The sequence below is a fragment of the Emydura macquarii genome, unplaced genomic scaffold (assembly GCF_026122565.2).
Source record: "Emydura macquarii macquarii isolate MOO-44397 ecotype Brisbane River unplaced genomic scaffold, CSIRO-AGI_Emac_v2 contig_2768, whole genome shotgun sequence".
Classification (NCBI taxonomy): Eukaryota; Metazoa; Chordata; order Testudines; family Chelidae; genus Emydura; species Emydura macquarii.
The window spans coordinates 24275000-24288407 of record NW_027132905.1 but is presented as its reverse complement, the minus strand read 5'-3'; the positions used below and the strand labels follow the sequence as shown (position 1 = coordinate 24288407).

General features: G+C 37.6%; 1 protein-coding gene across 2 annotated transcripts in view; it reads left to right on the top strand.

Annotated features, from left to right (window-relative positions):
* SLIT3 (slit guidance ligand 3) overlaps positions 1 to 13408 on the top strand; it is a 676405-nt gene that overhangs the window by 401082 nt on the left and 261915 nt on the right. For both annotated transcript variants that reach the window (XM_067566650.1, XM_067566651.1), the window contains exon 6: positions 1192 to 1263. In XM_067566650.1, coding sequence (XP_067422751.1) covers positions 1192 to 1263 — 72 coding nt within the window. The remainder of the gene's footprint in view (positions 1 to 1191; positions 1264 to 13408) is intronic.

The following is a 13408-nucleotide window of genomic DNA, read 5'->3' as shown; positions in this document are numbered from 1 at the left end:
ATTGTGCTAGATGCTGTATGAACATTGCAGAACAGACAACCTGCCTTATAGTCTTCTAGGCAAAGACCATACAGAATGAGAGGTGTATATTCACATCATTTGCAATCTCTGTACTGTATTCAAATGTATGAATGGTTTATACAGTAATATATAATACAGATTTTTTTTACAGTGTGTAATGTATATTATCTGATACTTAGGGACTTAAATTCTTAATCTTTAAACTTGGATTCAAATGATGGCAGCATAAAACACTAATTTTGCAGTTGAAATACACACCACATGCATATGCACTATATGTTCCCCAATACTGTAAAATATATTTAAAACGTGCACATTGGAGGAAGATAAATATGAAAAATCAACATTAGGTGTATTAAATTACACCTGTTTTATAGCAAAATACTAAATTATTAAGACTGTAATTGTGTGTGTGTGTGTGTGTGTGTGTGTGTGTGTGTGTGTGTACAATTTCTTGAATGTTTTCTATCAATGGATTTTTCTGACTGATACGGTTAGGCAGAATCTGTATTTAGTCAAAAATCTTTCAATAGAATGGCCAACCAGATGGGACCAGTAACAATGCAGAAAAGCCTCAAACCACCCCAGACATTTAGTGCTTAGCATAATAAAAAGTCTATAAAATTAGATTAGTTGAGTCTAATTTGGAATTGGTATATTCCCCGTGCACTCTTGCAGCTCTTGGGCAGATAAAGCCTTGAGATTTAGTACTTTCAGGATAGAAGACTGCAACTTCCAGTAAAAGAAAAAAAGGCATTCTGGGAGGTCACAGAGGGCAGCGCAGTGACCTCCAATGATTTACAGGCCTTTAGCTTAATGAAATTGTTTCAGTGACATGACGGTAAAAGCTCATAATGGATTGGATGCCCTAATGTAATGAAATTACTCCCTTCTGCCTTTAAAAAAAAAAAAAAAGAAAGAAAAAAAAGCGCAATTAATATTTACTGAGACCTGACAGGCTTCAGTGTGCTGTACTGTGCAGTTCTTTCAGACAGTCAGTGAGAAGAGACAGAGCAGTGTGGCAGGCTATGAGCAAGCCTCCTCCTGGGGGACGAGCAAAGACTGCAAGGGGGTGGAGGGACACCTCAGTGACAGGAAAGACTGGAACCCGGTGCTTTAAGGCAGCTTAGTTACCCAGCAAGCCTTCATACTTTCCCTTCCTTCCTGCAGGCAACTGGACAACAACCAGATCAGCTGCATTGAAGATGGAGCCTTCAGAGCCCTGCGTGACTTGGAGATTCTGTGAGTTGACTTTGTGATTTTTTTTGTGTCTGTATGTGTTTGTCTCTCTTCATGCTGCAGTGCTGATTAACAGTAGGGATTTCTTTTTGTCTCCTTCTTATCCTGGCCAAAGTGTTATAACCAGCAAAGTGAAATTTCTCACCTCCCCCAGATGCGGATTACTGCTAATTAAACTACAATAGAGGTCTTCTATGCTGATGCTCCTGAGGAGCATAGAAATTGCCATATTTGTTAGTGTGAAACAGATGGGGTTCAGTAACATCCAGAGCACATGCAATGTACAGTATGTACAGCCAGAAGCCTATTCATATATATGTAATGTGGAGTAGAGGATGTGTAACAGGTTTGGAGAGAAGACTATTTAGAGGTATCTTACAATGGAGCTAGATAGAAAGGACATGTTAAGATACAAAAAAAAATAAAAAGGTGGGAGGAGGGTTGTAGGGAACTTTGACATGATTGTTTACAACATTGGCTTATGGGGAAGGTCCCAGCCTGAGAATCTGAAAAATGCAAGTTTTGTTCTATATGTAACATGAACTTTAAACATTAACTTTTAAAGCTGCAGCACAAAAAAACCCAGTCTTTAATATTTTCCCAACCTTTAGTAAAGTGCATCCTTTGCATGGTTTTAGTGCAATAGCGGAATGGCAATAAGCAGAATAGTAATACTTTTAAAATTGGATTCAACAATAAAGCCTGATTTTGAGCTACAAACATACTGACTGTGTTTGTGTGCCATTAATTTATAAAGTCAACTATTACACACAGTTAAGTATCTAAGCATAGCATAATTTGGCGATTACTAACATTGTTACTTTCTGTTGCTATCTGAGCAATGACACATTTTCTAGTGCACTGCTTAACTAAAACTGGTGCAAAGGCTTTCTTGTTATTGCCAAGTTAATTCTTCCAAACTAAAAGCAATAACGCATCTGAAGATGTTAACTTTTTGGCAAACAAAAGCAAAAACAATACAAAAAACAAACAAACCCCACCAACCCCCTTAGCACCTGAAGTAAAGGTAAGAGCAGTCAAGTACCGTAGCTATATGAAATGAAATACAGAAGAGAAGGCCTGATCCAGCCTACTAAAAAAGGTTTCGCTTAGCTAGATGAAAGCAAACAGTGGAATATTGGATCGTTATACTGTGCACATGCCTATTGCAGGCAAGTTAAACTGGAGATGAATCAGCGCAGAGCCATCTGAATTATGAGAACAGGCAACACAAATAACCAAACTCCTCAAAAAAATTGTGGAGAACCCTATGCCGCTTACTCTGAAACCAACAGGAGTTTTGTCATCAACTTGAGTAGAAGTAGGATCAGACTCTAAATAACCTAAGGCTAGTTTCCATGGTTGCCTGTCTAGGATGGTCATTTTAGATACTTACGGTCTTTGTCTATCAAGTTTTGAAGTAATGATATATAATAAATATGGTGCATTGAACTAATACTGTTTTTCTTGTGTTGAGCTCACATTAGGTATTTGAAGGATCTCCTAGCTGGAAACTTGTTTTGTGAAGAATACAGCTAGAAAGGCAGAACTTTTCTTTTGAATTAATAGCATTTGTTAGTAAAGGTAATGACCTACCACAATAAAATTTTCCATCTCTGCCGGATTGAAAGGATTATTGTGATTTTTTTTAAAAAAAAGTCATCACTAGCTACCATAAGTTTGATCCAATTATACAGAAAGAAAAAGTTCGGTTCTAATACTTTTTCTGTTGGCATGTATTTTATTTATGCGTTAGACATCCGCTGACACTAGATTATGCTATTACTTTCAACAGAGTATGTTGGCTAGCAAATTACATGGCATTTGTACTATAATATTCCCAAAACTGTAGGCTTTGAGTTAAATGATAGCAACACATTTCTCTCCCACATTGTTACCAGAGCAAATCAAATGTTGAATTAGTTTATCTACTTATCAGTGTATAATGGCTTGATTCTAAACCATCCCCAAATCAATATAATTGTTGGGGTTGGGGGATAAGCTGTTATAACCCTGCTCGGTGTATAGAATTGACCATAATCAGTTATTCTATGCAGTTTTAATTTTCAGTGTAGGAATGCTTTTATGGGAAAAATCAATCTTAATTCTAAGAGATGAGAAAATAGGTTGGCACTAACTAATTCTTAAGATATCTTTCTTGCAGGCACAAAATCCTCAGTATTATGTTGCCTTTCCAGTTTGAAATTTTTATTTAAGCTCTCTTCAGGGCAATTCTGAGCACTTCAAGTCTCTGAAACAAAACAAATGGCTTAGCTTCCCAAGAGATGTCACACCTTCATCCTTAATATGGTTACAAAGAGTAAAAAATCAAACGTTATCAACATTCAGGAAGAATGTTAACAATGGAACCAGAAGAACATCAAGTGAACACTCCTTAGTGCAGTCAACACTGCATAATTGCATGCAAATATGTTATCACCTATAATGCAGCACATGATGGGGATACAGTAGTTTTGGCAAATACTATTCTCTAACTCTAATCAATTTGAACAACTTGCAGTGATACCAAAAGATGCAGCCTTGTTCGTTTTTCTTTTTCTTCCAAACTAACGTATTGCCATCTTTCTCAAAACATACACAGATTGGTTTACATGGTAAGTTCTTGCCTAAATTGTAAACTCTTTGGAGAAGAAACCATGTTTTTTTTGCAAGTTGCTTAACATATCTAGCCCATTCGTAGTGCTATACAGAAAATAAATAACTACACTAAATTTTAGCAGTTCTGTCTCTATATTGCATTTGCAAATTTCCAAATTGAAACTCATCAGAGGAGCTTCTCAAAATAGATTTGAAACTGGAAGGAAAATTATTCAGTTGTCTCTGAGAAGAGAGAACCTCATGATCTGATATTTTTGGTTATTGGTTCTCAGGGAAAAGGTCTGATACATGTATAAGAGCCTACTTTACCATCAGTTCCTCCTGCCATTACTAAACTTGTAATCAAATTCTTTTTGTTAATAAACCAACATCAAACAGGTTGAAGGTTGAAAATTGGACCATCACTGCATTTGATTGCTCTACCCAAAAAGTACATTGATACAATATTGTGCTACTGACTGGATACCTATATTTCAGTTAAGGAATGTGATTGCATATACTAGTATGCTTACAGACTTGTAATGGGTGCTTATAGTAGTGTGCCCTTCAGACTTTATGGCATACATTGCCAGGTTGTGTTGCTGTTACTGTGCCCTGTGCCAGTTCATCAGTAAGCATCACTGTTGATTGAATGTGGCTTTTGTTGGCTCTCCAAACCCCTTACTAATAATGTGCCAACATAGTGGTTTGAAGTAAAATGGAAATATATTGGAGAGGAGGAATTGTTGTTGTTATGAGACAATAGTATAGGAAGCTTCATATATTAGTAATTCCATACTAACTACAATTAGATACAGTTTACTTTAGGAAGACTCAAATGTGAAAATTTTACAATAAAGCCTCATTCACTGTGTATGCCTCCTAACATAAATGAACTCTTTGGATCACTTCCCTGTTTATGAGTATGAATGTTTCAGATGTCCCATTGCTCATGCCCCTATGGCCCTGATCCCCCAGTCTCATCTGTGCAGGCAGATTTCTGAATCTATGCAGCGTGTATTGACCATAATTGACTCCAGACACAGGCTGCCTATGATGATGAGATCACAGGATCTGGGCCTAAAGTTGTCTCTCAAATTTAAGAAAATGTTGGGAATAAAGGGATTTTTGGAATCTTTTGTTTATCACCTTCATTAAAATGAAATCTGAAATGCAAGATGGAGATAATGCCATAGGAAGGGCATGCAGAACAGGTATTGTCAATTTAGCTTGGCCCTTTTTTGCTTCATATTTTCCTATGTAGCTTTCACGGGCCTTTGCTTATAGCAGTGACAGGGTAGCGGTGGGGACAGTTTTTGTGTTTCCTCTTCCCCCCTCTTGTAAATATAAGTTTGTTTTTACTAGGCTGTGTACATGCAGTCCAAGACAGAAATGAGAGGGTGCATCTTATCAGTAAAATCATTATAAAATATAAAACTGATACGCATTTGTACAGCGGTGACAGAATCTAAGCTACCACCTGGCAGAACAGAAAAAAATTGATGTGAATTTCTCACCAAAACAAAAAGTCTGATTTCTGCTAGACGAAGGTTTTCTTTATTTTCTGTTCTACTCCACTGAATCCTTACTTTATAATGCCAGATATTACCATCAGACACAATAGTACTGTTCAGAAATATTTATTAGGTTATTAAACTGAACAAGCTTAGCTGTCAACAGTCTAAGATTCATTAAAAAAGAAAACAAAACCCTCAATATCCTCCAATCCATATCCCAGGAGTCGAACACTTTTTAGTTAGTGCCATTTTAATCCTTATTTATAAAGGTGTTAGCAGACATCTTGATTAGCCAAGTAATCAAAAGAGCATTGGATAGATGACACAACTATTTCAAAGTTCAGAATTCATCTTTATTCCTTTGGGACATCCTTTCAATAGGAATGAATCTGAGGGTGCGTTCAGTATGTCCTGCAAAACTGACAATCTAATATGAATATTAGCGGGGTGTTTCTGCTGTTACCATAGCAGTGAAATGCTTAAAATCTTGGTATTTTTGAGGATCCAGTTACTTGAAATAGCTTTGAAAATTGGAGCTTGAAAACTTTCTGGATGCTGCAGATTTCACAATATGGAAAGGAATAAAAAGTCCACGGCATATTTGTTCAGTTCAGTTCAGTTCACAATACCAAGAATTTTCCCAAAGAAAACTGTTAAGAATGTCATTTCAAACACATTATGTTCTCACTGTGCAGTGGTAATAATGCACAGTTTTGTTCTTGGTATGTTGTTAATAGTGTTAATTTGTGTTACAATTACTTTCATATTATGCCTCTCATCCTAGGTTTTGAGGCTTTCCAAGTTCTGGTCCAAACCTTCCAATACTTTTGCCAAGAGTAATCCTACTTTTGTGAATAGTCTTGTTTAAGTTAATGGACAACAAACTATGTATACAGGCATTCAGCATTAAAAGCCATTTTAGGGTGGTATGCATCCACAGTTCACTCACAAAGGTTGAAAAAATCCCAACCCTAGCAGCCAGATGTCTAAAACAAACCTAAACTACTAATACATGAATTGAGCACCAAAAATTAAACTTAGAACCTGAATTTTAGTCTTTAGCTTGTAAATGTGTGAAAAGCAGGTGCTGATCTGAAAAAGAAACCACAAAAATTACTTTCCAGGTCATAATCCTCAAACCTAACAAAAAGTGCTCCAGTCTGTCAAAAACGGAAAAGAAAGAAAGAAAGAAGCACAATTTGAAAAAATGACAGTTCAAAAAGGTGTGGTGGAGTTTGAACTTGTCTCCTTTCTGTCTCAAATTATGCACTGAAACCTAGTATCTCAAAAAGTATCATTTATACAGACTGAAATACGAAGATCTCGATATGCAAGCATATCAAATAATGCATTTGGCTTTTTAAAATTTGCTTTAGGTAGAAGCTTGTATTCTGCAGAACACATTGGAGTGTGTTAGAACAGTTTAAATGTGTACAGTATGGTTCACTTGAACTGTGTGCAAAACACCCATTGACAGTCAATGAAACTTTCACAAGTAGAATGGAGATATTATTGTGGCGTTTTTAGATTTTCTACTCCAATCCATTTCTGTTGCCACCGATTATGGTGAGAATTCAGCAGCTTTACCTTGAGTTACAAGTTACCATTGGTCATTTTCCAACCTGTAAAATAACACAGTGTTCCACAATAACCTGGTAAATAACTTGTGCTGCTTATGACACTGAACTCTCAGATGTATGATTATAATACACAGTGAATGTTTTTTCAACAGAACGAACTTGAAACATTTTTGTGAGCATGAATCAGGATCTTCAGATACAGCAGAGCTTAATTTTTCTTCCAATTTTCTTCCGTTTACGGTCTTGCTGCTTTGTGTGTGCGTGTGTGTGTGCGCAGCCAGTTTTTTGTCAGGCATGTCTCAACATTTTATTTGCTTCAACTACCTTGAGAGGCAGGGAGTTAGTCATGACATAATTCTAAATATATGAGATGTCATTGCTTAATGAAAGCCTGAAAATGCCACGAGAATGATTTCTTGCTCTATTTTTCTGCAAATTACTATCAGTTCAGGCAATCAAGATTAAATTTGAATTTCGTGAGGTGCATTCTTAACTGCCACAGTGCAATCAGTAGCGGGAACTAGATTTCACAATAAATTGTGTAACTTTTGTTTTAGTCATTCATGTTCTTGTACAGTTGAATTAAAATAAGAAATAAATGGAAAATAACACAGTTGGGCTCATAATAAACTTGGGTTAAAAATCTGTTAAACTACTTCACCAGTAGTTGTACACAATAAGACACATGCAATGGAAACAAAAAGTCAAAATAGGTTACTAGTGGCAAGGTCTGGGTAATCAGAATATATGGTTTAATCCCATTGCATATAATCCAAAATAATTTGCAATACCAACTGTGCCTTTCCTAACAGTATCATCAGGCTTTTCTCCTTACACCCGCTTTTCCTCCCCCTAGAGTTATGACAGAGAAGCTACTCTCACAAGACAGCCAGAGATGAAACAAATATAGACTTGGCTATGGCCAAGTACCACTGCCTCAGTGTATAGAGGTATCACTGGACAGATGGCTGGTTCCTCTTTTGTCTACTTCATTAGCTATCTGGAGCTACTCCAATGATAAGCATTATGAGAATGCCCAGTAATTGTCCTCCCTCCATCAGTTTCTGTCTCATTGTAGATCTCTGTAGTGAGGGAGGGAGCAATGTTCCCAAAGTGCATGGCGGCTTCTACACTTTTGCTATAAGAATAACATTGGAAATAAGAGGAGCAGCAGAAATGCCTTGGAAATCTCTGCCCTAGAGGATTTTGTCAGGTCCTGGGAACTTTTAAATATACTGAAACCCTGAGGTGTGAGATTAACATGTTTTATTAATTGGAAATGAAGAATTCTGCAGTGGGCGGGCAGGCTATGGGAGGTAGAATGCTTTAATGGTGTTTAATAAGGAATGTTTTTATTTGCTGAAACTTTTCAGTGAGAGATCCACTGTCATTGCTAACAATATGGAAATGAAATGTGAGATGATCTCTGTTGTATAACATATTTCAAAAATCTGAGGTTGAAAGTACAGTGTAGGGTGAAAGAAATAGGATCCAGATGGCACCAAGGTGACAGGTTTTATATCAAAGACCAACAGAAACAAAATAAGAGGGGGGAAGAGAGGCTCTCTGAAAACATCATTGATGCCTGTTATGGCTGAAATGGTAGTTGCTTTATGGAGGGGTTCACTATATTCACATAAGTACTTTAATTAGTAATTTTGTTAATCTTACAGAACTCCATGAAAAATCAATATTGATGCTTAACTATATAATATCTCTACAGAAAAAGGATTTCACTTACTGAAGTATATTTGAATGCTGTGCTCATTTTCCACCTACCCCCACTACCAGGGTGTTTTTCCCCCTTTAAACTAACACCCAGGAGCCCTTAGGAAGGCAGAAGAGCAATGCCATTTGGAACTATTATGTTCATGAATCAAGAATAAAATACATTTCTGAGGGGATCCTGTTTTTGTGACCTGTCAGGGACTTTTACCAGACTTGCTTTCCTGTTGTTTCATTTGCATGCTCTGTTCATTTTATGACTACTTTGCTACCTTTTCCTCCCCTCTGTCTGATATAATATTTTCATCGGTTTTATAGCAAACATAGGGCAAGCTTTTGGCTTTGACTAAATGTAAGGTAAGTGACCAATTTATTGTTCATAACTCCCTAATTAAATCTCTCTCTCTCTCATTCGAATTGGACCATGTAGCTCTCTACATCTTAACTAATATCTAGTAGTGAGAGTTAGCTGGCTGAAGCTCAACCCAGATGAGACTGAGGTGGAGGAAGTAGCTGGGGAAGGTAATAGCAATCCCTTGGTGGAGGGAGTGGATCTGCTGTTAGTTACCAGGACTCACAGTTTGAGGCGATGTGACTCCCAGCTGTTGTTGGATGATCATATCACAGAAGTAACCCAGTCAGTTGTTTACCATCTGTCTGGCCAGCAGGTTGCAACTTCTTCATTCTGATGCAGACCTTGCCACTGTTGTTCGAGTCTTTGTAACCTCAAGATGAGATTGTTGCAACATGCTTAACATAGCACAACATCTTAAAACTGTCTAAAAACTGAAACCAGTGCAAAATGCATCAGCACTCATTTACTGAGTGGGGCACGTTGCTTGGATTGCATTACTATGCTCCTCTGGGATCAGTGCTGGCTTCCTGTCTGTTTAAGGAGTTGGTCATAACCTATAGAGTTCTAAATGGCCTGGAATCTGCTTTTGTCAGCGAATCTTATTCTCCATCCACCATAAGGCCATAGCTGTGGACAGTGGAGGCGCTTGACTTGGATCCACATCATTCTAAAAGAGAGGGTGCTGCTGGCAAGGCACTTGTTCCCCCATTTGGTCCAAAATATCCCTGATTCTTCTCAAATTAGACTTTCTTGAAGTTAAATTTTCAATATGGTGGGAATGAGTGTATCCAACGTGCTCCCTGTAGCAGAGTTGTGGGTCCAACACTCCATCTATCATGCCAAATATTTAACTTTAAATTGTAGCTGCTGAGATTCAGAATTCTATATGATGATTGACATTAGAACATCCAAAAATTTCCAGATAGGCCAATAATTTTGCATCTGCAGCCAACTGGAGGTTGAAATGGTAGGACATAGACATTTAAGAACTTAATTTGTAGATAGAAATTTTGCTTACAAATCAGGTACATAGGTATTTAAATTCATTTGTGCCTGCAAAAGGCCTCTCCAATTAATTGGTTCGTACAAAATTGCAAGTGCAAAATTCTGGGGTGCATATGATCTAAAAGACAGCAATCCCAAACTTTTCGGTTATTTAATTTTGTACATGTATTTATGCGTATAGCATAAATAGATCTAAAAATGTATCTATTATATATATACACATACACACAAGACATTGAGAGAAAACAGGATTTTTTAATGAGACAAACCATCACACATAGAAAGGAAAATGCTCAATTCTTTATTTAGCATGTGCTGTTTTGTTTATTAAAAGGAAGGAAGGTGAAAGAGGATTTGTTAAGGATGGAAGCATGACCCTTAATTTTAAAAGAACTGTATCACAAAATTAATTTGGATAGAACGCTTTTTTTTTAATTTTCAGTTTTAATGAAGGAAGGAAACTCATCAAAATATGAGAAATTAATATTATTAAAGAGCTATGTACTTTTTTAGCAAAATAGATCACAGTTACTTTGGAGGAGTTTTACATTGTTGGGTGAATTACCGTTAAACATATGTTCAGTGTATATTAACATTGGATATATATTGATGTTCCTTACAATTCCTTAAATACCATTGACTTTAAGGTTTTGTTGGATCACCCACAGATCCTCGCTGTGGTAAACTATTGCTTTTGAGTATTTCCAGTCCTTGCTTTTAGAGAGCTTGGAATGTGGATGTATTGATAATCTGCCCCTAGGACTTATTAAGTGGGGTTCTACAAGGCTTTTTATTGCATAGGAGGCCACTGAGGTAGGTAGCAGAACATTTTGAGCTGCAGTGCCAATAATATTCAGTAAATACACCTCTCCATCTCATTTTCCTCAGACCGAGATGGTGCATTATGTCTGCAGTTTCCTAGGGCCTGGCAGAGATTGGAATTTTGTATTGAGTTGAGGTATTTTACTTCTCATCCAAACAAGGTAGAGGTGAGGCTGATGGGTTGGCAGAAAGCTCTAGGGAGTACAAAGGAAGGATTAATGAAGAAGCCTATCTGCCCTTTGTCTAGAGATGCACTGTTCGGAGAGGCTTTCACACCCTCTACTTCTGGAATCTTGGCTAGTGTCAGTCACCAAAAGTGCCTTTCTCCGTTTTTATCTGATGAGGGTGATTGTGACCATCTGTCTCAGATTTTGACTTGGCCACAGTAATCCATGGATTACCGCAATGCAGCATACATGAGACTATCCTTGAAGCCCACCCAACCTCCAGTTGGTGCAAAATGAGGTTGTCAGTCTGCTGGGCGGGGTCAGCAGCAGGGAGTTTATTTCAGCAATTCTCCAACTGCACAAGCAGCCTATTGGCTCTTGGATATAATACAAGATGGGTTGATCTATAAAATCCTATAAGGCTTGGATCCATTTTATCTCAGACACCACCTCTCTCCCCATCTACTGTGATGGCATTTGAAATCAGGTGAGGTGCTTGAGCTAATACTTGCTACATTTAAACATCTGGAGCAGAACATCAAAAGTGGAGTTAGTACCCTGTTGTGCATGTGTATAGTTATTAGAACTGAGCAAATAATTTATAGTGAGTAATCGACGCAGTTTATTTAGCTTCTTTTCATGTTTGCAGAATATTCACGATGATTGATTCATATTTATTCAAACTTCTATTTTGTTTTTGCAAATTTTTACTCTGTGGACTGAATGTCAGTGGAACACTGTGTGAGTATTGAATATTTAAGGTGTGTCGGTTTCTTGCACGTAGCACATGGTAGTGAATTAACTAACTTATGTAATCATTTAGGGACTTGGAGAAGCCTCCTGGTTCTGACACTTGGGCAAGTAGCATCTTAGTGAAATTTAACAGCTAATCAGAATTAGGTAATTTTCACGGGGTTTTTTTTGTTTGTTTGTTTGTTTTTTTGGTTTTTTTTAAACTTTTTACTTTCTCAGTTAGACAAGCTTTGGCTGAAGCATCATTGCTACAAAAATAGTCCATTTTTGGTTTCTTGACTAAGTACAGAAGTCTTTGCCCTTTCACCCAAAAGAACATGTGCAGAAAAAATAGTTGCCTCTGTACCTGGGTTTGGCAAAGGTCTGTGTTGAACAGTTTGCAATGCTATATAAATGATAACTTTGAACATTAAAGTTATAAATTTTCAGTTTGTGTGTGTTAATCCATCCATTTGTGTGTATTAAAATGTACATATTATCCTTAATTTACAGTGCATGTAACTTCGCCATAAGGCTGACATGCTGTTTAGAACCTAAAATTTTAACAAAGGACTTCCTGAAAACGTTCTGTCTAACTTGGCAATGCATGTGGTGTTCACTGGGTAAAATACACGTTTCCTTTCCTCTCCCAAGTTGCATAAAAAAAATCAGTGTCATGTTTTTCCTCCTCATTTCATATCTGTCCATTTTTTCATTCTTTGCTTCTTAATGTCCCCCTTTCTATTGTGTGGGTGTAGATCCTGGCAGGTAGCAGGGGAAAGCAGCTCATCTGTCACTAGTGTGGAGGCTTAGGTGGGAATGGGGCTCTAGGCTTCCTCCCAAACCTCCTCTTCAAACTCAGGGATGGGGCCGGCCATGAAAGCAATGATGTGGGGAAGAGGGGGGCTGCAGCCATATCACTCAGTGGAGCACTTGCTTGGACTCATCGCTGACTCATTGTCATTCTTGTGCTTTTGGAGAAGCTGGCAATGTGGTGTATAGAACTTGACGGTTTGTCCCCCATACACTCCTAGTGGCTCAAGCAGGACATGCAGGCTCCTCAGTCACAGCAGGCAGTGTCGCATTGCGGCAACTGGCCAAATGGCAGCAGCCAGTGCAGGGCGAACCTTGGAGAGGTGACCATTTTAATAAGTAGATACAATCATAGCATTTTGGAGTGGGTATGTGATACAATTTTTTGCTACAACTCTCCATACTTGAAAAGGTGAACAATTTGTGTCCACTATAATCACACTCCCATGCATGAGGCTGACCTACGGATTTCGGGGAGGTGTTTCAAGAGATGCTTCACCACTCAACTGACTTGTTTTGCCAAACAATTGTGTACCAATGGAGAAACTCTACAGAACAGCATGGGAAATAACATTTCCATACTTTTTTTTTAAACCATCTTCTAGAATATTAGACAAAAATAAGACAAAAATAACTAGAAGAATGAGACCATCCTCTTCTGAACTAAATTATAAATGTATTACTATTTATCATTTCTGTTTATAGAATCCAATTGAATCGATGAACCCGTATAGGTTTTATACTATAGGACTTCTTTATTGTGGGAGTGTGGCATGAGGATCATTGGATTCCCCCAGTGTCTCGCTGCAGAAGTGGAGTCCAGTTGTTTGTTCC